General features: G+C 39.2%; 1 protein-coding gene across 1 annotated transcript; it reads left to right on the top strand.

The window, feature by feature from the left end:
* The first annotated feature begins 868 nt into the window (after positions 1-868).
* LOC110347740 (uncharacterized) lies at positions 869-27,874 on the top strand. The gene is made up of 3 exons (XM_087183821.1): positions 869-996; positions 13,503-13,621; positions 14,387-27,874. The coding sequence occupies exon 3, from the start codon at positions 26,630-26,632 to the stop codon at positions 27,263-27,265; it is 636 nt and encodes a 211-aa protein (XP_087039947.1). The 5' UTR covers positions 869-996; positions 13,503-13,621; positions 14,387-26,629; the 3' UTR covers positions 27,266-27,874.

Here is a 27,874-nt window from a genome sequence, read left to right on the forward strand (position 1 = left end):
CCACGCGTGTTCTCCTCAGTCTCACCTTCAGATCTGACAGAAGATGACTCTTACCTCGCTCCTTAGGCAGTGACTGTCACTGGCGTTCCTTCTCGAGGCTTGAATCTCAGCTGCTGCAGCAGTGGAGGAGTCTGACGCACCGATGGAGGAGTAGGCCCTCTGATATTCTATCTAACTGAGAGCAGTGGCTCATTTTAAACTCTCACGTAACATTTTCTCTGAAGATGGATTTCCTGAAACTTTCCACTTAAATAACTGTGGATTAACTTTTAGTGAGGCCAGCGCAGTGGAAGCTAAGCAGAGCGTGTAACTCCAGACTGTTGGGCAGCTGCACATTGTCATAATTCTGCCTTAATTCACTGCATATTGCTTCCTTTGAAATTTGCAACCAGATTCTAAATTATTCACTTTTAAAAGTCTGCAAGTACTGAGAGCATTTGGCCATTTGATTCACCTTGCTTGAACAGTACACCTGGGTCGGGTAAGAACATATTTGCCAAAGCAAAGAATACTCCTCTAAAAGATTAGACTGCGCCCTTTAAAATGTTCTCCTAAGTTAGACAAGACATAGAGTGTTAGTGATCATGTTTTTAATGCAGTCCTACTAGTGATAGCATTCCATATTATCTAGCTCCCCCAAAAGATTTTTTATAAATTTAAAAATGTTTCTAATATAAAGGTTATATTATCAACAAATGCTAGTTTGAAATAGAATTTTGAAGATTACCCTTCTTTAACAATGCCTTAAATTTTTATCTCCTTATCCATTCCTCATTGCTTTCTTTCTGAAGACGTTATGTTTTATTGTGTCTCCACTAGGTACCTGTCATGTGATTTACACAGTGAATGGCCCTGCTTTTGGAGCAAGTTAATGTTATAATATCCCCATTTATATTCAGAACAGTCAACACTTTTGAGCTCTCAGAATAATAAAAGCACCTGCATTTAATATACATGGAAGAATGGAAAGGCAAATAGCAGATAAGGCACAATCAGGTAAGTGTAATCAGATAAAATATCACAATATTATAGTAGATCAGCATCTGGTAATGACTTGAATTTTGAAAGACTGACAAACAGCATGGCCCAAAGCCGCCAGGCGTACCTCATTCAGAGCAACTCTTCTCAGAGCTGATTGCTCTTCTCATGTGTTTTCTGGCAGATTAAACAGGTAGGATTTCTTATTTTAACTCTTCTAGAACTAAACTCGCCACTGGAAAAACACTGGCAATGTTCCTTTCGAGCCCAGATCAGAGACAAAAACAAATGATGTATCTAAAAGTAAAAGCTTGTACTCCCAGCAGTTATCTCAAATTGATCCAAATCAGTTTTATTAAAAAATAAATATTGCAGCACTAGGCAGATCTTTCATTTCCATCTCTGTACTTCGTGCATGGCATTGACTTTTTATTCTTCTTCTTTTTTTTTAATAGCAAAGGAAAATTGTTAGGTTATTGGAAACTGCTCTCTGAGAACACCTTCACTTTTGACCAGGGACAGCTGGTAAACCGAGCTCTGCATCTCAGCCCTACATGAGCCCCCAACCTGACAAAACCATGTAGAGCCAAGTAGAAAGCATCACATTTCACAAAGTAGGAACTGGACAAACCTGACTTGTAGAATGGAATTTAGCAGTTTTCTTTTTCTCTTAAGTTACTCTTTGTTGCAGGCCAGTGATCTCTTCATTTAATTCACGTCAGCTTACCAGGTACTGTGAAGGTGTGGAGAGTGTAAGTTGCAAGATGAGAGCAGGTATAGAAGAGCTGCAGTAGACATATATCCAGCCCACAGTCTGCTCCCTGGTTGGCAGGGCCCAGCTCTTTTTTTTCTTTTTTTCTGGCACCAGGGATCAAACTCGGAACCTTGCTCTTGTGAGGCAGGCGGTGGAACCATTGAGCTAAATCCCCAGCTCCCAGCTCCTTAATGAAGGAACCAGGAGCACTTGATCTTGCCTGCTGCAGTTGGAGTAGGTTATCACGTGCAGAGAGTTGAACTGATGGCTTCATCTACAGAAAAGGACTGTGTTCACTCACTTGTTCCTCAGATTGTATGCTGCTCTTTGCTGTTCAAAGGGTGGGAGCGTTGGACTCTGGCCAAGCAGTGTTAAAGGAAACTTTCATAAGTATGAATGAGATAAAATAACTATCCACTGCATTTAGAACTATTCTGCTTTTGTGGAAATGATGTTTCCCAAAATATGCATGTCCTCTTGGCTTAGCTAGGCCTGCCATAACAAAATACCATAGACCTGGTGGCTTAAACAACAAAAATTTATTTTCTTACAGTTCTGGGGACTGAAGTCCAACATCAGGGTGCCAGCATATTAGCTCTGGTGAGGTCTTTTCGTCTAGTTTGCAGACAGTGGTCATCCCTCTGTGTGCTTACGCGACATCCTCCTCTTATAATTATACACATCTCATCCTGAGGGCCCCACCATCGTGACCTCATCTAAACCTAATTACCTCCCAAAGGCCCCACCTCCAAATACCATCCATCACATTAGAAGTCAGGACTTCTCGTCACCTGCTGCGCAAGCCCAAGGACCCGAGTTCGATCCCCAGTACCAAAAAAAAAAGAAGTCAAGACTTCAACAAATGAATTTTGAGGCGGTACAACTCAGTCCCTAGCATGACCCAGTTGCATTATTATGGCAAAGATAGTAAAGTTGAGACAAAAAGAACCACTGTCTTCAAAAAGGTTCATATCAAATATGCAGTAATAATAATTTTTTAGAACTTTGACATGAGGAGTATTAGCAGTTCAGTCCTTAATGGAACAAGTACCAATTGAGAGTCTTGCTAGCCATGTTCTTCATCTTTTAACCCACACTACACTCAATCATCCCGGCCATCCCTTAATTTAGGCTTTTAGAGGAAGAGGTCAATCAGAAGAGAAAGTGTGCCAGGAATTAAAGAGAAAATTGCAACTTTTAGGATGCTTATGGTGTCAACACTCTCTTGTACTATTATACTTTCTATTCTTGCAGCAACATGGACAAATCACTGACTCCAGAGTGCTAAATTAATCCACAAAGGGTGAATTCATTCAGCCAAGAAAATTTCAGTTATATTCTAAACATCAAGGTTGGGAAAATAACTGATTTTTAGAAGATTTCTAATGATAGGAGTAGAAAGCACAAAGGAGTTTGCGGAAAATTATGGGTTAATTACAAAATCCTGTTTCTGGAGCAGTCTATTTTGTATGATGATCGCTTCTCGGCCTTTTGGCTAAGATCAAGTGTATTTTGTATGATGTTTCCCTCACATAATTCATCATTGAATGCTTTGGGGAGATAGGCTGGGATTTACATTTTACAATAGAAATATTGAGCTTTTTCAAGGTCATGAGATGAGATGTAGATGATAAATTTAAACATGAATTGCACAATATTGAAAGTTGAAAATGCCTCCGTCAATGTTTTTTCGTTTTGTTTTTGCATTTTAGTTGTAGGCTACGAGGGACAATCGAAGAAGCCTATTGTTACTATTTTAACTTGTCATTTTGTAGTCTGTGCCATGAAGAGCAGGGCTGGCCATGTTAAAAAAAAAAAGTAGACATATTACTATCTGAGTTATGGTAGGCAGCTTAGTAAACTGCGACTGAGGCAATTTCAACTTCCAAATTGAAAACATTTCTGTTTCTGCTTGAAGCCACGTTAAGAAGTATTTCATAAATAGTGATGGTGATAAGGCAATCAACCAAACTATTTCCTGTTTGCACCTGCATCCCTCACCCTTTCATCAGAGCCCTCTCCTTGGAGGGCTGTGGTGCTCTAGTCAGTAGTAACAGAGCTATCTGAAGTCTGGACTGAGCATTGATTCATCTCCAGCATTTACATATGCGTAGTACTATATGTGATTATGTGAGAAGAATAAGCCTTTCTAATTTAAGACTGTCGCTTATACATTTTGTTACCACCATGCCATTTTGGATGTATGAAGTCCCAATCTTTTGGAAATGATAGTTGAAAATAGTCTGAGGACTATTTTGGTTTGGGCCTAGGTTTCAAAGTTTAATGGACAGATGAAGAGTAAGCATATCTGCCCTTGTTCCCCACCTTAAGGAGAAAGCATTGTATCTTCTCCATTCATGTAAGGCATTTTCACTGGAAGTATGGAGTACATGGCTTTAATCTGTTGAAAAGGTTCTGTTCTACTTCTAGTCTCCTGATAGCTTTTACCATGAACAGCTGTGGAATTTAGTCCGATACTTTTTCTCCAACTAGTGACAGGATCATATGGCTTTTTCCTTTCCTCTGTTAAAATGATGACTTTTGGGGGTGGATCTTCCAATGCTGAACCAACACTGCCATCCCTATAACAAAACCACTTTCTACATCCCGCCAGATCTGACTTCTAATAGTTTGTTTTGTTAAACAAATTTCTATCTATGTTCATACTTTTTTCTTCTATTATCTTTATCCAGTTTTAGAATTAGCACAATGTTGCTTTCCTAAAATGAAGGGAGAAGTGTTCCTTTTTTTTTTCTGCTTTAAATGTTTGATATAATTTATCAGTTAAAATGTTTATGAGCCTGCTGTTGTCATATAGGTAGGAAAAAGAAAAAGTATGAGAAAAGGAAAAAAATGGAAACAAAATCTTTGCAAATAGGGAAGGATGGGAGGGGTGAAGGGAGGGCAAGGGAAGGGGAGAAAAATAAGAACCAAGATACTCATGTAATGGTACAAGATCCCAATGATGTATGTAAAGGTATTTTATACCTAAAATGTACCAATAAACTTAATGGGGGAGGAAAAAAAAAAAGAAAATAGTCTGAGGAGCACAAAATGACTGGGAAACAGTGTAGGTGTGGTGGCACTTCTGTGAATGAGGGTAGGAATCATCAACCAGTGGGAATTTGTGATTACTTTCCAAGGACTGCATCTGTTGTTCTCTTCTTCTGTATGTAACTTGTGTTGAAGCTTTTAGGTGATAAGAAAAATACTTGTTAGTTACCTTTTAAATTATATTTGAGTCTTACACTCTGACAAAAGGTAATATCTGAATTTGCCTTTGTTAAATACATACCCCAAATCTAAATTTGCCACATTTCAAAGTTCTGGAATTAGAAAAGATTAGATCTTCATGTGTGTCAGTTCTTGCTACATGTTCTTGGGAAGTTATTTAACTTTTGACTTCGGCTTTCTCATTTTAAATGCAGACCACCCCCTTCAGACTATGTGTCTTGATTTTTCTTTGAAAGATAGCTTAGTTCTCTCTAGTCTGTGCATAGTCTCTGCTACCAGAAAGCAGCTAATTTCCACAAACCCTGGAGTGAAGATACTGGTGTCAAAAGCTCAGTTATGGAGCTGAGGGAACCTTTCTTCAGTCTCCTCATGGCCTGAAGAGTGGGCCTTGGAGCTTGGTGGCTTTACCATAACAAAACCCACCAACCAATGAACCAATCAATAGCATAAATTAAAAAATAAAACTAGGAAAATATTATTTTAATTCCAGTTTTAATAATTACTCATTTCTTAGCTTAAGTCTATATATATCAGAAAATTTTGTCACTATATGATAGGGTGTAACAATTGTTGAGTAAATTATTGCTGTAAAAACATTATAAAAGTACATTCATAAGTAGATTTCTAAGGAAATGCTTTGTTGGAGATGAAAAATTGTTAAATATAAAAAATGATTAGTGGAGAAAAACCATCTAAAAAAATAGTAATTTAGCTGAATAATGAATGTTAGGATTAACATATTCTGCAAATTTATCAATACCATAGGTTGGCATGTCCTTATTCCTTTCCAAAATTAATAATGACAGATACCAAGACCCCATTAATATTTTAATAGTCTAATAGACACAGGCAAGTATGCAGCTGAGAAGAATGCAAATCAGTAGCCAGGGCTGCTGGGCTCTCAGGAGAGTTTGCCAGATGCATGTGTGAAGTCCTCCTAGTGCATTCTTAACTTCTTCCTGGGCTCATCCTCTTGCCAGCACCCACTTTTCTCAATTGTCTAATTTTGAAAACAAGAATGTGTTTATAAGGCAAAACTTACCAGAGTATTTAGGATTTTTCATTCACCATGTATTTAAGAAAGAGTAGTGTTCATGTCCATGTGTATCCTTAAATGCTGTATCACCTGAAGAATGGTAGGTGCTTTCAGAAAGAGTATGGGATTTAAAGGAATAGGTTTTCGTCATTCTAGATTGAAGAGTCTCCTTGCTCTAATCATTTCCAAATTCATCCTCAGTAGAAATGATGTAATATGTATATGAGATATTTAAAAGAATAAAACTGAATAAAAGAAGGAAAGAAAACTAACACATGTCTTTAATGTGGTTCCTGGGGCATAGTAGGTCCTCAACAATGTTAGCTCTCTGTGTTTTTTGCTTCTAAGAAGCCCATTTCCACAGGGACCTTTGTGTGTGACACATAGTGTTTCTTGCAGCTTCCTCAGACTTTTCATTTGAAGCTGTATTAATAGTTTCCCCTTGTAAAAATGTACCCATATGATTTAATACAAATGGCGGCTGTTCTTCCGAGGAGGGTCCCTATGGTTGGATGGTTTTGAAGGGTCATTTGTTGGAGAGACACAGAACCAAAGTGGCCACACTACAGAGGCCAAGTATGTTTAGTTGGAATTTCAGTCTAAGTACAATTGATCTCTAATGTAAGGGGTGGAGGAAGAAGCTAATTGAAAAGAGCCGTGTTTCCAGAAAAAATGGGGAGGGTCTTTTGTCAAGAAGCCAGAATCATTATTCCCACTCTAAGATGAGCACCTCAAAATGTAAATGTTTTTGTAGCAGCTCCTGGAATCCAAACAAGATCACACATTGTTTTTGAAGGCTTCTTATGATTTAGCTCATGATGATTCATTTTTATCTATTTTTTAATTTATTGTGATATTAAGATTGAACTAAGGGCTTTGCATGTGGTAGAAAAGTACTCTTCCACTGAGCTACATCCCCAGTCCTTTAAAATTTTTTTTTGTATTTTGACACATGGTCTTACTAAATTGCCCAGGCTGGCCTCAAACCTTTTTTTTTTGGTACCAGGGATTGAACTCGGGACCTTGGGCTTGTGAGGCAGGCGGTGGAACCATTGAGCTAAATCCCTGGTCTGGCCTCAAACTTGTGATCCACCTGCCTCAGCCTCCCAAGTACCTAGGATTACAGGTATGTACCACTACTCCCAGCTGATGACATTTTTAATCACATGATTATAGTTAGGGGTCACAGACCCCTAATAAATTTCTTCTCTTTTAAAGAGTCTTTCTTTCCAACTTTAAAGAGGTTGGTTTCTACTTTCTTTCTGACTTTGCTGCCAGTTTGCCCGATTAGAACTTTTATCCCCACAAGCCCCACCCACCTTTTACGGTGACTGTATTTTCTGCTAATTCTGTTTCAGACTTCACTGACTTTCACAGAACTACCTTGGCAGGCCCATATTCTTGGAACTGGCCACCTTCTTGTTCCTGCCTGTTGATCACCTTAGCATCTGCTCCAGCATCAGATCTTACTGTTCCTTTTCTCCCTTCTCAGGTGCATGAGTTCTATGCTCTTAATTCCATGGCACATTAAACAAAGTGTATTTATAGGATGCTCTGATTTATATGCATGCTCATCCTCTTCAGTGTGCAGTACAGGCTTCTTGATGACAGGATCTGTGCCACTGTTTTTATGTGCCTGACACAGAGTAGGTGCTGAAGAAATATTTGCTGAACAGATGTTCAATATGCAGTATTCTTTTTTGTTAAATGCAAGGAAATAACTTGAAGTCAGTAGAGAGCTTTTGATGTGAAAGATATTAACAAAAACAATACGTGCTTGTATGTTATTTGCATGCTTTAAGTTGTGGGAAGCTACATATGTTTAATAATGTCGGTAAAAGCTTGATGATGGTATTGGGGCATCCATGTGGAGGTGGCTTCATGAGGTGAAATAAGAGCCCTGGACTCAGGGTTTGTAAACCAGAGTTCTAGGTGTAGCTTTACCAGAGAACCATGCCATAGTTCCCAGAGACTTCTGCTTTCTGGACCTAACTTTTCCATCGTGTTGAATAGACAGGCTGAGACAATCTTACATGAATGTCAGGTCATTTGAGTCCTGAAACTCTTATCATCTACAGGAACAATGCCTGTTCGGCATTGCCTGTAACTGCTAGAAAGCTCAGTCTCATTAGTCTTATACAAAGTTCTTGAACATTCCTTGTACCCTATTCACTTTTTATCTCATATGAATTTACCCATGTTTTTCAAAGTTTTTATTAGTACGTTTGCAGTACATAATGATTACATTCATCGTGAGGAGTTGGTACATGTACATAACACACCTTAATTCTTTCCTTGTACCCAATTCAGATCTGGAATCCTCTAGGTACTTTGTCTTAGTTTTCTCCCTTCATGCTTATCTCTCTCTTCCTCAGGGCTTGCAGGTTTTACCTAGAACTGCAGAGTGCTTTGAGCACAGCATGGTGTCACATGGCTGTCCCCTTCTTTCTGCAGGGTGGCCTTTTTACCTCCCTGCTGCTCACTGTGAAGGAAGGCCGTACAAGTCTCTGACCTCTCCAGCTAACCCTTGTCTCCATCTGGCGCCCAGCAAGATTTCAAAGTCTTCTAAGGCATTTTGCCCTGTCTTAATTTCAGTGTGAAAGCTATGCTACCATAAGACTCAGTGCCCTTTTCACTCTCAAGCTCACTTCCCTTTTTTATTTTCTCACAACTCTCCCACCTTTAATATGGTAGTAGTACTAAGGACTGATAATTAAGTGTGTACTTTGTCCCATGTATATGAGAGGCATTCACTTAGCTGGTTGCTCACAACTCTAATCCTTTGCACTATTCCTGAAAGGTAGATATATTAATTTTAGAGATAAACATTCTCAGATTGTTTAAATAAGTACAATTTGTACTGTATCATGCCACATTTTAGCATATGTAGGTCCTTAATAATTCTTCATATTTTATTTATGTCAGCTTTTTGTTTTAGAAGCATACTTTATAACTAATAAAAAATTCACCATACTTTAACACATATCAATTTATTTTATTTTTTCTGATATACTCTTCTACTCTGTTTATATTCACACATATTTTAAAAAGTATGATCACAATATGTATCTAGTCCTCATTCTAAATATACTGATTAGGCATTTTCTTTGTTATTGTCTCTCATGTTGTCATTTTAATGACTGCATATTGTTCATCAAATTTGTTTATCATACTTATAGTTTTAAGAAAACTGTGGTACCGAAAAACATTTAGATTATTTCCATTTGTGTTGAGGTATAGTATAATGATTATACTGTATTTATGTACATTTTAAAGATAAATGTTAATCTGTTGGCTTTTAAAAACTAATTATGGAAATATTGAAATGTTCAGAAGATACTAGAAGAGACTCACATGTAGCTATAATTCAGTTTTAACAATAATCAACATTTTGTATATCTTGTGTCACCTCCCATTTTTCTTGAGAATATTAGAGAAAATTTCAAGTACTATGCCCTTTCACTTGTAAATACTTTAGAATAGACTTATAATAGATAAGGATTTTTTTCTCCCAAAGTCATTGAAAACTCTATGACCCTCATCTAAGGTCCATGCTGAAATTTAACTGATTATCACAGGTGTGAATTTTCACATTCATTTTGTGCAAATTAAGATCTGAATATGGTTCAAACATTGCAATTCATTGTTATGTCATTAAAGTTTCATTCTAAAGACTACACATGCACACACACGCACACACACACACTTCACTAACATCAATTTGTTGGAAAAAACAGGTTCTATACATTGTCCCAGCATTCTGAGTGTGATTGATTTTTTAAGGTATCATTTAACATATTTCTTTATCTACTGTATTCATTTTAATTGGTGGTTAGATATGAAGGACTTAATACAATTGTGGCTCAATCTTTAAGGAAGAATATTAGGTAAGGATGGTATGTTTCAATTTGGGATCAAATTTAGCCTTTTCTCTCAGAACGTTTTACAAGATCATAAGCCTTTCTTTTTCTCCTAGAGAGCCTCTTACATACGCGGCTTCTTTACATGTTCGTTAGCCCATTTGTATTGATGCCTCTAACTGGATTTGTGCTGACACCACCTTCTGCTATTGAATACCACCCTATGTTATAACACTAACAAGTTTCCTTTTAGCCCCTTCAACTTTGGTACAAAACTGGGAATTGCCAGACATGGTGGTGGAGGCCTGTAATCCCAGCACTTAGGGGACTGAGGCAGGAGAATTGCTGCAAGTTCAAGGCCAGCCTGGGATACATAATGAGTTCAAGACCACCCCAGACTACATGGTGAGATCCTGCCTCAAAAACAAACAAACAAGCAAACAAAATAAAACTAGGAATTACTGGAATACTTTGTCTTGAAAATTATTGAAAACTCAAGAAAAACCTGAATTTGAAAGGAAGAATTGAGGAAAAATGCTTCACTTAGACATTGGGTGTTTTGGTTTACAGGTTGTTTCCAGTGTTTACAGATTATGGCTGAAACACACACCTGTATTTTGCCCCTATACCCTAATTTTAGGTAGTTTAAATGAAGTTTCTCTTTTTGGAGTATAAATATGGAAGGCCATTTTTAAAGCACTAAGGCCTAGTGAGTCTGGTACCATCAAAATGGTTCCCTGGGCACAATGAGGAAGCAGGGGGATAGGGCACTTATCATCTCCCTATAACACATTCCTCCATGTATTTTATGTGGTGTTTGAGGCATCTCTTCATGGCCATAAATACCATGTGTCCCACCAAACAGACCAAAGGCATGTCTGTTATGTGAAACTCCCAGAATTATCCGGAAATTAAGAGAGGTAGAGCAATTTCCATTTCTCTCTGGTTCCCAGAAAGTATAAAACATGACTTTCCTTTTAGATCACTGGGCAAAGTTGGATCTTCTATGTCCTGGTTTGCCTGACTATTCCAACCCATAGACTCTTCACATTATGTTGGTAAAGTCCTAGAGTCAATAGGCAAGAAGACAGAAGGTCCCACAGCAGTTTTCTCTACCAACTTTACAACTGGAAGTGCTAAATTCAGTTTCCATTATATTTCTCAAATATATGCCAGAGACAGTTCTAGATTGTGTTAGTAAGAACATGGACTGAAGTGGTGCATGAGGACAGCTTCAGAGAGAAGAGAGCTGTGAAGTGCTGTAACGGGTTAACCTTTCAGGTCTAATTTCAAGTATCAAATTTTCTCTTTTATTTCATTAGACAGGCTCTGTAATAGAGACTTTGAATTTTGACTTTGAGCTGTAGGATTATAGACTGTCTTCATTCTTTTAACTTCTGGCTGCTCATTTGTTTTATCTATTACCAGGGTATGGCATAGGCAACATCACTGGAAGATCAGTTAGAGAAAATGAGCACTCGGAAATGGAAAAGTCTCAACATTCAATTGTCTAGTTCTATGTTTGTGATTAAAATTATTTTTGATCCCTTGATCTTGGCCCAATTTAAGTTTGACTGTTAACCATTTTTCTTTATTTCTCTTAAGAAAGGGTTTTGCCATGTATTAGCTGTTACTGAGAATCCTTGTTACTGTTTTATTTTTTCCCAGTTGTCCCCATGCATGCCTCTTTGAACATAGCAAGCAGTTCTTTTTCTTTTTTAAAAAATGTATAAATATTTAAACTCACACTCTGTAGCATTGTTTCTTTTGCTATCTGGTTCTTACTGTTCTTTTGATGGTTCTATAATGTGGGTAGACTTAGTAGAGGTAATGTGTAGGAAGGAGTAGTGTGGGTACAAGTAATGCATGTGATGCAGTATTGGCAAACTATGATAAATGAGAGGAGAGAACAGCATCGTCTTTTTGTTTTGAACAATAAGAAAAATGAAATTGAAAGGAGGATGGTCTTTTAGTTCTGAGTTTATGCAAAGAACTACAGTAGTTTTAAAAATTCCTATAAATGTTCTTGGTCTGTATCTTTTAGGTGTAGAAAAACCTAGGCTAGAAAGAATAGCATATTAGACTAGCCATATTCTTTAATAAATTTCCTTGTGCAGGAACTGAAGATCCTGAGCTTTTTCTAGATCAAATGACTTAATTGCTAAGTCTAGCTAAGTTTTTCCCCTTATCTCCGTTTTGTTAAATTTAGTCAACATTGCGTAGAAATGACAAACATCTGCCGGAGGAACTATTAAACTAATTTCCATTTGCATTTTGAAAACTTTCTTTCATGGTTTATTTTTAATTTTGTTACAAATCTTAGTTTGTTTTTCAGCATTGTAACTTAATATAATTATTGCATAAATACTAAAATATTGAAATGTTAAGGGCCTATAATGGGAAGCTATCTGTTCTAAAATGCCAGGGGGGTAGCTCCATTATATGCTTTAGCTGAATTTTCATCAGCGTCTATTATGTATTATACATATGTGCATATACATATTATATATATATATGCTCATCAATCAGGGAGGATGAAAATTATTCAAAGACAAATGAAAAAGGTAATTATTTCCAAGGTCAGTCACCAACCTGTTGCCCCTCAGACTTTCTAGGTAGAAAATATGAATAAGTTGGTTCCTAAAATTGAGACTCTGTCTCTGACTTGAGACTTAGTATAAACAGCTCTTTGCTGGAACACCAAATTGTCCCTTCTACTCTTCTTTATCCTTATCCAGATTTTATCTTTTCCTTTCAGGGGTTTCTATGTATTCAATCTTTATCTTCTGGCACGCATCCATTCTACCTTTGGAAGAACCTCTGTGTAGTCCATGTGCACATTTTTGTCTTTGTCTTACCATGTTAAACTGTTGTATTCTACACCTTCCTGTGAATGTGTACAATTTGTAAGCTGGGTCATTGGTATGGTCTCCCTAGCAATGTTCAATCCACAGTCATTTCTTTCTGTTGCCTAGGCTGGTTTGGCTTTTAAGTAAATAAGAGTAAATTTCTGTATGTATGGATGAGGTTAAAATATAAAAGCTTGACTATCAGACATGAATCAAATGTGCTGTTCAGACTAATCAATTATTTGAATATATCTGGAACTGCATGAATTAATCTTAATCATGTCTATTCTTTGAAAAAATCAACAGTTAAAAAATTGCATATCTCATTATTAAAAATGATTTTGTAGTTGAGATATAATCTCCTAAATGAAGGAATAAAAATAAGAGCAGGATGAGCCAGCTAGCCATTTGTCTTCCTAAACACTTGAAATAAATGAAGATAAAAAAATGCTAGACATTGTTAAATAAATCAGGGGTCTTATGACATTTCTAATATATTATGAACAAAATTTTGATTTGATTTATCTATTTAAAATAACTAGCAAGGAATTGTCTAAGTGCTAAAACATAAATTACAAATGTGAAACCTTGATTTATGTTAATGGTGAATAATATGTGGGAAGTGGCAAGTGATCACAGATTTTGCAATATTCTGTAAGTGAGGGGGATGGAGTCATGGAAAAGTATGGAAAAAAGTGCTGCCTTGGGCCCCATTTCTTGATATATAGATGATGGCTGTCTTCTATGAAATGATATAATCTTGATGATGTGACCTTTCACTTCTATGCCAGACATCTCCAAATTTTAGTGAAATCTGCTCGACACTTCTGAATGCCTCTACGTCTCCATGATGGATCAGAAATATGCATATCTCTACAAGGATAGCATGGAAGAAAAGAACTGTCTCTAGGTAAATACTGCCTCTCTCTATTAAATGTAACTGCCTCAAACAATCTTTCTTTACTCTCCTTATCTAGTGGGTTCCCTTCTCACCCAGTGTCCTGTTTATTTCATGCACTTTGTACTCTTTATAATTCATTTTTAGTGTTCACTTGACATATTGTTTGTCTCTACAACTAATGTCTTGTGCATAGGTACAGAATCTATTTTATTAATTACAGTACCAGTGCACTTTCTGCCACATGGTTAACACTCAGAAAAATTTCTAGATACCAGAATAAATTGTAAGATTGCATTTGGAAAAAAAGCCACTCTTTAGTTTTTAAATTTTTATTAGTACATGTTTGCAGTACATAGTGAGTACATTTGTTTTAGGGTGTTTGTACATGTATATAACACATCTAATTCTTTTAATCCCCCTCTCTCTCCCCCTTCCTTGTCTCTCCATCTCTGGATCATCTTTCCGTTTGAGAAAGATCTATCTCCTTACTTCCTATTATCTGTCTTTTATTTTACTCTTTATTTATATTATGTATTTCTTTAATTTTAAACACTGTAAAAAGCACTTTAAAATAGCATTTAAAATATGAATGTGGTCAAAAGCCTAACAGATATCCTTACAGATGTTGGGTTGCATTTTCTTTCAAATCAACTTCTACACTTGATCTTAGCCAAAAGCCCGAGAAGCGATGCAAATCAACTTCTTATATGTGATTAAATAGGCACTTGTGTTCTGAGTTGGGAACTCACAACAGCTGCCTCCTTTTGTTTGCAGGGGCACACAGGTGGCTGCTCTGTGGACATGTGCCATCCGAACACGTGAGTAGTGTGGCTCCCAGTGCACTCACTGCCTCCCCTCATTCATCCCCACTCAAGAAATCCTGCTGGGATGTAAGCGAGTGCTTGGCTTTACCAGAATCACTTTGAATCTATTTTAATTTATACCAAAAGGCAAAAGAGAAACCAATTATGAATTTTAGTGTTTTTTCTTTTCTTTTTTCAATAGTAATGAAATACTTGTCATTTACTTCACAGCCGGTCAAGACAACTAAGTATGCCTTGATGTGAGATTTTTTTGAACTGATGTTTGAAAATTTGATTTCAAACCTCTGGGAAGAATTTTGTTGTTTGTGTAACTTTGAAGGAAGAAGTAAATGGTCATAGTCGAGAATGCAAAATGGCAATACTATGGGAGAGGACCTCATGGAAATACTAATTGCAGTGAAGCCTACATTGATACTTGTTAGGTATTGCCTCAGAAGCTCTCTCTTGACTGACATAAAATGCTTATTATATAAGCTGATCCTTATGAAGGGCAAATACTAGATATCTTTGGCCTAAAACTTCAATTGCATGTTGTTCGAATGAATTAATTTGTTAATACTTTCTATCATTCATCTAAAATGCACATGGAAATTATGTATAAGCTCTTGAAGAAAGGACAAAAGGAACATAATAATGAGCCTTTTGATGTTTCTGTTAGTGTCTTCTTTTTCAAGACAAGTCAACCAATCAGTGATCTTGTCAATCTTGCTTGCATATCCTTAGCCTAGTATTGGGTTATATGCTATTTGGAAAATATCAGAGAAGCCTAGAAGAGCTTTAGAGCATAACAAGTTAAAAGCTAGGTGTATGAATAAGATACAGCTAGGAAATAAAATAGCTTAAGTGTGTTAAGTTATTGCAACCCTAACAAATAATGAAGAATAGTGTTTCTTCTACTGTGATTCCTACTGTGGCTTGCCATGTGTGCATTTTAAAAATATTTCAAAAAATAATTTTATATTTATAAAATTGCAGTGATAGAATAAAGTTCCTATATACTTTTCACTCAGCCTCCCCTAAAATTAACATCTTACATAGTGATAGTATATTAAAACTAAGATATTAACATTGGTATATTACTATTGATTAAACTACAGACTTTATTCAGATTTTACAAGTTTTTCCACTTATGTGTCTTTTTTCTGTTCTAGCATCTAATCTGGGATACCATATTATGTTTAGCATATATAATGGATAAGATATAAAAGTAAGAGGGAAAACGTTTTACCTATACTCATCTATCACTGCCTTTAATGTTTAGGAATATGGTGGCCTAGCATGCATGAGATCCTGGGTACAATCCCCAGTAACCCCCCCCCACCACACATACACACACACACACACACGCACATATTCACATATACCACACATTTTAGGATCAGACTGCTTAATTATTTTTGTACCCTATTTTTTATTATTTAGCAAATCACAGATATTATCCTATGTGTTTGAAAATACTTTTTTAGTGTTTGAAAATACTTTTATTGTATGCACAATTTTATCATGTAGATATATATACTTTTGCTTAACATTATCAGATTATTTAATGGTTGATTTGATTTTTTTCTTTTACAAAGGACACTGGTGATTTTCAGTGCACATGAATTTTGGACAAATTTCATATTTCTATAATTAGATCACAAGGAAGAATATATAGGTAAAGATCTATGGATTTCTTCCTTTCATTTTATTTTCAATTCAAGAGTAACACACCAAACTATACTGAAATCTCTAAAATAGAATATGAAAATCTCCTGCTCTGGAGACTCACTTTCCTGAAGAAAAGAACATTTTGTGAGGTCTTTTTAACTTGAACCCGTGCTACCAAAATAGTTTGTGTTGTATCCACGTGAAGATGCAGCTTTGAATGTAAGCTTTGCATTAGTGTTCAATGTCCAGGATGGCATTGCGGCCCCATTATCTTTTGATTTGTAACCAGGCGGCATTGCTTGGGCATTTCCTATGACTGACATTGACCATTTTTATTTTCAGGATTGTGCTACTCCTTTGTCACTCAAGACTAAGAGCCATTACTAGGTAACAGACATCAATACGCTCTCCAGAATAGATAGTTCATTCTTTCTCAGAACCCATTCCTTTAGGGCCATGCCTTTGAGGTACAGTCAGTAGATAGTCTTGTTAGCCATGAGACAGAACCAAGAAAACATCTTGGAATGACAGACTCCCAAATCCACAAGCCACAGTGACTGGACATTGGGAACTCATTGATATAAGGGCTTACTACTACCAACAAACAGAATGTGGATAATGGAGAAGTGTGGCTTCCAGAGTTAGACAGCTCTGGGCTTAAATCCTAGATCCAGTATCTACCAGGAAAATTTTGACTTTAAGCAAGTAACTGAACCCTTGAGCCTAAGCTTTCTCAACCATACATATGGGACTGCTATACGGGCTTTAATGTCATTTGAATAAAATGTGATAATGTCTGGTACAGTGCCTGTCACATAATGCACCACTAGATAAAAGTTTATTCATTGTAAGCATGGATGAATGACCCATCTACCTGATTAAAAAATGGTGGATTTTTTTGTTTTTGTTTTTTCAAGTAGGGATATGGCCATTTGTGATAAAAAGCTTGATAAATAATAATGAAATGAATTAAATGTAAATTTCATTTTTTCCTCCAGGTTCCAGACAACATAAGCTAATTCTGGCTAGAATTTATTGATGAAGACTCAGATCTTGAAATCTGAATTTAAAACAACCAGCTTTTGGATGAGCCAGACCAAGGACCCCCAGGGACCTTAGAAGCAGAAGATAATGGACCTTTTCTATAGAACATTGGACTCTTTGTTTCTCACCTTTAGTGGCCTGATGTCAAATGGGTCATCTTAGTCAAGAAGGCAGGCAGGACCATGTATTACAAGCCTAATTGCTGGGGATTTTTCTGTATCTGAAGCAATTATAGGCAAAGGGAATGTTTAGAAGTAATAAAATTTTAAGACTTTAAGGGTGAATGACAGATAAACTACACATATTTAAAGTATATAATTTGGTATATTTTGACATGTGTGTATACACACCAGGAAACTATCACCATAATGAAGAAAATGAAGATATCCATATCTCTGCTGGTTTCCTTTCGTCCTTTTTTCTTTCTTCTCTCTCAGTCCTGTGTCCCTCTTCCTGTACCCAGGCATCAGCTGACCTGCTTCTGTCATTGTGGATTAGTTTGCACTTTCTAGAATTTTACTTAAATGGGATCATAAGTTCTTTTCTGACTTTTTTCATTCAGTGTAATTATTTTGAGACTTATCCATGCTGTAGTATTTATCAGTACCTTATTGCTTTTTATGGGTGATTAATGTTCCATTGGCTGGCTATACTATAGTTTATTCATTAAGCTGTTGATGACATTAGGGTTCTAGTTTGAGGCTATTACTGATAAAGTTGGTATGAATATTTACATGCAAGTGTTTTCTTTTAGACATTTGTTTTCATTTCTCTTGAGTAAAACCTAGGAGTAGAATGGCCTGGTAATCCTGTAGGTGGGTGTTTTACTTTTTCATCAACTGCCAAGAAGTTTTTCAAAGTGGTTGTATAATTTTCTATTCCTACTGGCAACATGTGAGAGTTCTGGTTCTCTATCATCACTAGCACTTGGTTATATCCAGGACTTACTTTTTTTTTATTAAGTTTATTGGTACATTTTAGGTATACAATACAGTTACTTTCACCATTGGTATCTTGTACCTTTACATGATATATATTGGTTCTTATTTTTTCCCCCTTCTCCTGCCATCCCTTCAACCCCTCCACCCTTCCCTATTTACAAAGACTTTGTTTCCATTTTTTCATTTTCTCATAATTTTTCCTTTCCCTTCTTTCCTTTCCCCTACCCCTCCCACTTTCCCTTCCTCCTTTGAACCTTTTCTTCCTATTTCACGTTATCAATCATACATTTTGATCCTTATTTATACTTTTAGTTTCTCACACCAGAGAAACTATTTGGTATTTACATATGCATGCCCTGTTTATTTCACTTAAGAGTTGCATATCGAGGCCATACTTTAAGTGAAATAAATGGGACACATGTGTAAATAGCGAATAGTTTCTGTAGTGTGAGAAACTGATAGTGTAAATAAGAGTTAAAATGATTAAAATGAATAATTGATAATTTGAAATAGGAAGAAAGGTCCAAAGACGAAGGAGTGAAGGGAGGGGAAGGGGAAAAGAAAAGAGGGAAAGGAAAAACTATGAGAAAAGAAAAAAAAATGGAAATGAAATCTATGTAAATAGGGAAGGGCGGAACGGGTGAAGGGCGCACTAGTAATGGGGAAAAAAAATAAGAACCAAGATACATCATGTACAGATACAAACACCCAATGATAAATGTAAAAGAATTGTATACCTAAAATGTAAACGAATTGTATACCTAAAATGTACCAATAAAAGAACTAAAAAAAAGAGTATGTCCTCAATGTACATCCATTTAGCTATTAGCTATAAATGACTCTAGTTTCTCATTCTTTATGGCTGAGTAGTACTCCATTTTATAAAAAAAAACCCACATCTTTATCCAGTTTCCAGTTGATGGGCGATTGGGCTGTTTCCAAGCTTTAGCCATTACACACTGTGCTGCTATGAACATGGCTGTGCACATATCACTGTGGTATGATTCTTTTAATTCTTTTGGGAAGGTACCCAGCAAAGGAATAGCTGGGTCAAATGAGACCTCTAATCCTAGCTTTTTTTTTTTTTTTTTGGTACCAGGGATCGAACTCAGGACCTTGCGCTTGCAAAGCAGGCAGCAGTACCTCTGAGCTAAATCCCTGGCCCTAATCCTAATTTTTTGAGGTATCTCCATACTGATTTCCACAGTGGTTGCACCAGTCTGCACTCCCACCAACAATGGAGAAGGGTTCTTTTCTCCCCACAATCGGGGATTGAACTCAGGACCTTGTGCTTTTGAGGCAGGCGGTGGAACCACTGAGCTAAATCCCCGGTCCTATTGGTTGATTTCTTTAGAGCAGCCATTTTTTCTGGGCTGAGGTGGAATCTCCAGAATTTACTTTTAAAACTCTCAAAACTCAATACTAAGAGGAACAACAATCTAATTTTTAAAATATGGGTAAAATTAGAGCAATTTGCCAAAGAGGATACACCAATGGCAAATAAGCATACTTAACATCTGTAGCCACAAGATAAATGGAAATTAAAACCACAATGATGTGTTTATTCAAATGGCTAAAATTAAAAGAGAACTAATACTTTTACATCATTATAATGCCATTTTATGGATGAGAAATGTAAGGTGTAGAGAGGTAAGTAACTTGACCAAAGTAGAATTTAAGTTTGAACCTAGGTCTGCTACTTCTACTGTCACTCTACTTATCCTCTACTCTGTACAAACAACAGTTATTTGGAGGAGGCTTCAAAAGCCCAAGTTGGAAATGTGGGAATTCACTTATTATTTAGGAACACAATTTTCATTTTCTCTCCTGATGGGATAGGCTACCACATGTCACCGTGGATATTATGGAAGTTCCTGCAAGTTCTTGCATCCATTTTGCCTAAAGGGTAAAATTTATGCTTTTTCTAACATGCAGCTTTGTCTAGATACCTCCTGAGGAAAGCATTCAGTGTGGAATGTAAAACCCACAAAGCATTGTTGGTCCAACTAAGATAAAGCTCTGTTAAACCATGATGATTAAGAGTAGGAGGTGTTTTTTTCTTTCTGAGATCTGACAGATACACCATTGAATCACACTGTACCTTTTCTTAACAATGTGATCCTTATCAAGTTGCTAAATATTATGAGCTCTGATTTCCTCATCTCTAAACTGAAAATAATATTAACCTCACAGTGTCTTGAATTTGAAGGAGTTTACCAAGCCTTGCACTCATTAAAGTCTCAAAACACTGATGTTACTGTGTCATCACCAATAATATATAACCACAGTAAGAATAGATGTGTGAAGCATTGCATTTCATTACAAAGCTTAAAATGCGAATTTATCATTAGGTGGTATTTGGCATCCCTCTGGGGGACTTGCTGCCTCTTTTAAGAAGTGGTAATCCGTCTGGGTGTGGTGTCACATGCTTGTAATCCCTGCACTTGGGAGGCAATCAGGAGGATTGCAGTGAGTTCAAGGCCAGCCTGGGCTACATAGTGAGTGGGGGAAAAAAAAAAGTGGTAATGCAAGGGCAGATGATAGCATATAATTCTATAAGAATTATTAAGAAGTGAAGTATCCCTTAGGTAAGAATGTTAGAAATATTCTTTGGCGGGAATATCTATAGTTGCGGTTGAGCCACATCAGCTGAGTATCCAGATGGAGTTTTAGAGTTCAGTGATTAGATATGCAGGAATCACATAGTGTAAAGAAATCAAAGTAAATGTAATAAAGAGCTCTGTGGAGCACTGTTACTCATGCTAAGATAACTAAATCCCAGCTGCAGTTTTGTGGGACTTACAAACCTTATCAGGCATTCACACTTGTTATCCTTCCTTCATCTGCTTACTCTAATGCCACCAGCTCTTTTTCCAGACCCCTGGAAGTGCTACTTCAGCAACCAATGCTGTGTTTTTCTCTGTCCTATTAGTTTTTTTTGAAACATGATTGATGTATTCAGGGACTGAAGCTTCCTCCGAGCACTTGGATGTAAGATTCTGAGGAGAGACAGGCCAGCTTTGCTACTGGGTGCCTCTAGCAACTTTTGCTCAGGTGGTCCAGTGATGAGTTCGCCCTGCAGAGAAAGCCTAAAGTTCTACTGGTGGGCATCAGCGCAGTTATGCACACTTTGCAGAAGATGCACTGAGAACAGATTCATTTTCACACTGGCAAGGCTGTGCCTCATTTTCAGAGCAGTTGAATCAGGTGGTCTGTACCTTTCAGCTATAGATACATAAGGTGGTGGTTCAGTGGTCTCCAGTGATGCCAGTTTAAGTGGAACGTTAAACCGGGCTATGGCAAGCAATCAGGACTCCCTACATCTTGTTTTTTGAGCCTAAATTTTGAAACATGTTTTTCTATGTGTCACTTGAACTTATATATGTTGCAGCACAAAATAATTATTGATGTATTACAATTTAACCTAAACACAAATGGCCCGGCCCGCGGGTAAGTCAACGGAGACCCTAGAGGGGGAGCGAGGATGAGAGGGGACAGGGGACACGAGAGATGGAGACAAGACAGGTTTCTGATCAAGTCTCGTTTATTGCGGAAGCTGCTACAACATATATACCGTAGGGCGAGAGGGGAGGAGCAAGAGGAGTGTACTGGGGCTACTTCCTTGTTGCCGGGTAGATCTGCAACAAGCCCGAGCATGTCCGTAATAGGCACTCAAGAATTCCAGCGGGGGGGGGGGCAAGGCCCCCCACAGGTCCTCCCTTTAAAATTATAATTAGAAGAAAGGCGTCAGGAGAGCCAAGCCTGCGGGGGCTGAGCCTGTCTTGGGTCAGAGCAACAAACGTGTCTGCACCATGCACCTTACCCGTCCTCGGTTAACCAGAGAATTAAAGCTCTGGCACCTGTCTTAGGCGGCACACGAGGGCCTTTTTCATAGCATGGCACGCTTGCTCAGTTGCCCGTCATCGGCTTGCCAGCCCTCTCACCAGGTACTCATCCTGATCAGCCATGGCTAACCGATTATAATGGACCTGTTTGGGCGCTGTTTTTATTGCCTCGATTTGGGCTTTTAGGAAGGCCACGATTTTGTTATAAAGTATGGGCCCTAAAGAAATGAGCAAGAGTAGACCCAATAGGGGCCCCAACAAAGGGAGGAGATAGGGGAGAAAACCATTGAGGCCAGTCCAAAGGGGATTTTGTATGAGTTCTTGTCGTCTTCTGTTCAAATCTTCTTGAAGTTCGCGAATTTTTCCCCTGACGATCCCAGATTTGTTGGCATAAAAACAGCAATGTTCATTTAAGGCTAGATTGTGAATAAGAGAGTTAAGCTACCCTGATTAAGCTTTTGAAGATAACCAATGTGGACATGCTACAATAACATATTCAGAACTTAACCAATATGAACGTTTTGTAACAACATATTCAGTGCTTAAATATCAAGGACAACCAATACAATCAATTTATAACATATTTAGATAATATTCATTGTGATATGTCTCCCATAAGATTATATAATATAAAATTTACTAGGGGGTCCCTTTAATGAATTAAGACCAGAATAATCATTTTCTGGGTGGCCACTTCTATATTCATCAAAGGGAGTTCCCATCTATAATCGTTTTGACAAACAATTAAGAATATATATCTTTTTATTTTATAACTGTTAATTGCAATTTGATTGTTGCGTGTGGGTGACAATGCACGTCACTTTCATAAAATAAATTTCAGTGGTACTTTGATCAATTAACAACCTGGGAAGAAAAGCATGTCTTTAGTTTAATAATATTATCTATAAGTCAATTTAACAATAGGCGAATATCCTTTGAAGAGGAAGGAACATATTGAGCTCAACTGTACGAACACAAACAACAGACAATAGACAAACATATAAGACAGCGTATAAAACTAGGGTGCACCCAAACACAACTAGCCAAATTGAATTATACTATACTCTTGATGATTATTAGATTGTAATTGTAGGCGCCATTGTTAACTGGTTAAGATTGGACAACGTCAGGTCATCGGCATCATCAGCACGCCTATCAACTTGTTTTACTAGGTGTTCTGGGAGCCACCTGGCTGACTTCATTTCCTTGGAGTAAATACACACCGATCCTCGGCCCCAGATAAGTACAGGATTGGGCCCGTGCCATGAGTGGTCCAGGGGGTCTTTCCACATCACCGAGGCAAATTGTCATTGCATCTCTGGTTGCCAGAAACGATTGGCTGCAGATAAACCTTTGGCATCCAAATTTAAGAAGTTAAGAATAAATAGTGCATGTGATATCAGGTTTCTAGGAGACCCCTTGGTAGGGTACCATTCCCCCTTTTTTATTTTGTCTAAAGTAATTTTGAGTGTGAGATTAGCCCTTTCTATAATGCCTTGTCCCTGAGGATTATATGGGATTCCCGTTATGTGTGTTATTTCAAATTGTTTGCAAAACTTTGAGAAGCCAGAGCTGGTATAGCCTGGACCATTGTCTGTTTTAATTTGTTGTGGACATCCAAGTACTGAGAAAGTAATGAGGAGATGAGCGATGACATGTTTAGTAGTTTTCCCAGACTGTAGGGTGGCAAATATGAATCCACTACAGGTATCAATGTTGACATGTATATACTTAAGAATGCCAAATTCAGGGTAGTGTGTGACGTCCATTTGCCATAGGGCATTTGGAATTAAGCCACGAGGATTAACTCCCAGATGAGGTGTAGGAAGATGAAGAGTGCACGTAGGGCAGGCCTTAACAATTTGTCTAGCTTGTTTTCTAGTAAGCTTATACATAAGGTGAAGTGTGTGAGCATTAAGATGATGTAATTGGTGTGCCTTTTGTGCCTGGTCAATCGGAATGGGGGCATCAGCATTTATTGAACAGGCAAAAGCCTGCGGTCTTGTGGCTAGGTCTGCTAAGCGGTTGCCCTCTGCGAGTGGGCCAGGTAGGTTAGAGTGGGCACGAAGGTGCCCAATGAAAAAGGATTTGGATCTTTTTCTGATTAGATCTTGTAATTGGAGGAAAAGACCACCAGTCTGAGAAGCAAGTTTGATCAGTCCGCATGTCTCTAATAAGGGGACAGATTGAGCAATGTAAGCACTGTCAGTAAAGAGATTAAAAGCTCGGGCAGGGAATGCAGAAAAGACCGCTATGACTGCCTGTAGCTCAGTTAATTGGGCCGAAGAGTGGGCGGTTTGGAACTGGACAATGTTATCGTCCCACACATAGGCAGCCATCCCGGTGGAAGAACCATCTGTAAAAACGGATAGGGCTTCTGGCAGAGGAGAACAAGAAGTGACTTTCGGGAAAATGAAGTCATGTCTGTTGGCAAAGTCAATGAGTTTGTTGGGAGGATAGTGATTGTCCAGTAACCCTGAATAAGAAGCGAGAGCAATTGGCCAGGAATCGGTAGTCTGCATAAGCCAATCGATCTGATCTTTAGGGTAGGGTTGGATAATGACATCAGGTTCTTTTCCAAAGTACATCTTTCCATGGTCTCTGCCTAAAATAACCAGGTCTGCAACTGCAACAAAATAGGGATAAAAGACCCGCTTAGGGGAAACTGGGAGATGAACCCACAAAAGGGGAGCGGTTTGCCAAAAGACAGCAGTGGGAGAAAGAGAGGTTTTGCAGATGATATACTGTAAAGGAGAGTTATAATCTATAAAGATAATTGTTTGATTTTGGATGGCTTGTTTTACCGTGCTAATGGCTTTGCGCCCCTCGGCAGTGAGCTCCCGAGGTGAAGTGGGGTGGCTATCACCTTGTAGGGTATCATAGAGATGCTTTAGGTCACGTTTGGTGAGTTTTAAATAGGGCATAAGCCAATTAATGTCTCCGAGCAATTTTTGGAAGTCATTTAGAGTTTTAAGATTGTCCAGTCGTAAGGTAAGCTTTTGGGAGGAAATGTGACATCCCTTTATCTGAAATCCGAGGTAACTGTAAGGGTCTTTTAGTTGAACCTTATCAGGGGCAATCTGGAGGCCACGAGATTTAAGGGCCCGCCGAAGGTCAGCATAACAAGCTAAAACCTCACTTCCTAATTGTCCCGCCACGAGGATATCATCCATGTAATGGATAATATACATTTGAGGCCAATTGTCTCGGGTGGATTGGAGAGCTGCGGTTACAAATGACTGACACAGGGTGGGACTATTGGCCATGCCTTGGGGCAGCACTAGCCATTGAAAGCGCTGCATTGGGGCACAGAAATTGGTCGCTGGAAGGCTAAATGTGAAGCGTTTTTGATCAGCGGGATGTAAGGGAATGGTGAAAAAACAGTCTTTTAGATCAATGACAACCTTATAGTATTCAAGGGGGATGGCTACCGGTGAGGGAAGACCGGGTTGTAAGGCTCCCATAAGTACCATGGTTTTGTTGACTGCTCTGAGATCTTGCAAGAGCCTCCATTTTCCCAACCGTTTTTTAATGACAAAAATGGGAGTATTCCAAGGGGAATGGCTAGGAATGATATGGCCAGCATGAAGCTGTTCCTGCACCAGCTGTTGAGCTGCTAATAACTTTTCCTTGGAAAGGGGCCACTGATCGACCCATACTGGATCATCTGAGAGCCAGGTGATCTTTTCAGCATGGACCGCAGGAGTGTCAATGACCCCTATGGAAAATGGCCTAACCCTGCTCGAGGGGGCCGAGGGACGGGCTCAATGGGGCGAGTAAGGCTTGTAGGGTGTTTTCCTAACCCTGTTCCTGGAATGTACCCATTTTTAAACATCTGCATAGTGACAATTTCATTGGGGCTGGAAATAATTAGCCCCATTTGTGATAATAGGTTTCTCCCCCATAGATTGACAGGCAACCCGGAGATGATATAAGGTTGAATGGTGCCCTGATTACCATCTTGGTCCCTCCAGGTCAGATCTTTGGCACTTTGTTTAGGATTTTGACTTTGACCTATACCCCTGAGATGGGTGAGGGTGTCCTTTAATGGCCACACCCGAGGCCAGTCTTCTCCCTTTATGATAGTTACGTCAGCCCCAGTGTCTACCGATCCAGAAAACTGTCTCCCATCTAACCACAAGGTCATGAGAGGCTTTTGTGTTGAAAGTATCTCCGACCAGTAGACATCGGATGAGCTGAATCCCTGGCTGCCTCGGGCGTTGTTAAGAGTCTTATTAGAGGTAGAGAGAAGGGGAAGGAGTAACAATTGAGCAAATCTTTGGCCTGATTGAATGGTGTTAATAACTTTGGGGGAAGAAACCATAACTTTAATTTCCCCGGAGTAGTTGTTATCAATCACTCTTGGGTATACCAACAGTCCACTCATGGTGGTGCTGCTTCTGCCTACTATGAGGCCAAAAGTCTCTTTAGGGAGGGGTCCAAAAATTCCTGTGGCGAGGGCCTGGACTCCCATTTCTGGGGTCAATACTGTGTGGGTGGTAGCACTGAGGTCCAATCCGGCACTTCCTTTTGTGGCTCTGACGAGGTCTGAAATGGATTGCTGTTTACTGGAGCAAAATTGAGCGCCCCGTAAATTTGTTTGGAATTGGGGGCCAGGGGCTGGCCCCCTTTCCCGTTTCCCGAATTTGAACCCTGGGGAGGGGGGAGGGGTCGGCCCTGGGCATCAGTTTTGGATCGGCACTCACTCGCCCAATGCCTCCCCCGATTGCATCGGGGGCAGGGCCCTGGGGGCGGAGCGTTGGGGCCCTGCATTTTAGCGGTCGGGCATTCTCTAGCAAAATGGCCGGTGACCCCACACCGGAAGCACTTATTGCCGACGTGGCGCTGCAGGAATTGTTTGACTGTGAAGCCTTGCATGGCAGCTGCCATGGCAAGGCCCTCTTGGTAGGTGGCCCCAATCTCAGAGCAAAGGCGAATGTAGCCGGAAAGGTCAGTTTTCTTTTTATAGGGGCAGATAGCGGCCTGACAGGCGGCGTTGGCGTTCTCAAAAGCAAGCTGTTTAACGAAATCTGTCCCCGTCTCCGCGCTCCCAAAAATCCGGCCTGCCGCCGTGAGAAGGCGGTGGACAAAGTCCGCAAACGGCTCGTCTGGCCCCTGCCAGATATTAGTGAGGGAGGCACTTATGTCTCCTTTGGAGGGGAGTTTTCTCCAGGCCCTAGTGGCTGCGGTCTGAATCTGGGCATACAACCCCGCATCAAATTACATCTGTTGGTCGTTAGCGGCGTAGGCCCCCTCCCCAAGGAGCATGTCAAGCACCCATCCATTCCCCGCCTGAGCATTGCGCCTAGCAGTTTCTCGGCAATTTTCAACATATTCAGATTTCCATAACAAATAATCACCTCCTGCAAGGGTGGCGCGGGCCAGGGTCTGTCAATCAATTGGGGTGAGCCAATTTTCTGCCACCGATTCTAAAATAGCCATGGTGTAAGGTGCAGTGGCCCCGTATTGAGCCGCAGCCGTTTTAAGCTCTTTAATAACCTTGAAATCAAAGCCGCTATGGTGTCTCCATGCCTGACCCTGTGTGTCAGCAGTCTCAGTTACAGGGAAGGCTTCCACAGGTTCAAGTTCTAGGGGTACCCTTGATCCAGATGGCACCCTGGGGGTCGCCCCTCTAATGGGGGGTCGTGGCTTAAGGGTGTCTTCTCTAGGGACATTTTCATGGGCCTTGCCTGTTCTTAAACCTTCAAGCTGGGTAATAAGTTCTTGATGTTCCTTTTCTAACCTTATCTGTTCTTTGAGGAAATCTATTTTGTCCCGGAGTTCCTTTTGGGGATCAACAACAGGATATACCAGAGCGGGAGTGTTGGGGCCCGGAGGAATGTAAGGAGGGGGGCACCCAGAGCCGCCCCGCAGTGCCCCCCCCCCCCGGCAGACTCGTCAGTCCCGGAGCCATTTTGGGGCGGATCTGGGGGTGGAGGCGGGCAGCGATAGGCTTGA

Source organism: Heterocephalus glaber, unplaced genomic scaffold (assembly GCF_053883595.1).
Source record: "Heterocephalus glaber isolate CG9 unplaced genomic scaffold, H.glaber_assembly_v1.0 deba00001481, whole genome shotgun sequence".
Lineage (NCBI taxonomy): Eukaryota > Metazoa > Chordata > Mammalia > Rodentia > Bathyergidae > Heterocephalus > Heterocephalus glaber.

What these genes read in the sequence shown, in the direction of transcription:
- LOC110347740 (XM_087183821.1), top strand. Translation starts at nt 26,630, where the DNA reads ATGCCTCCCCCGATTGCATCGGGGGCAGGGCCCTGGGGGCGGAGCGTT.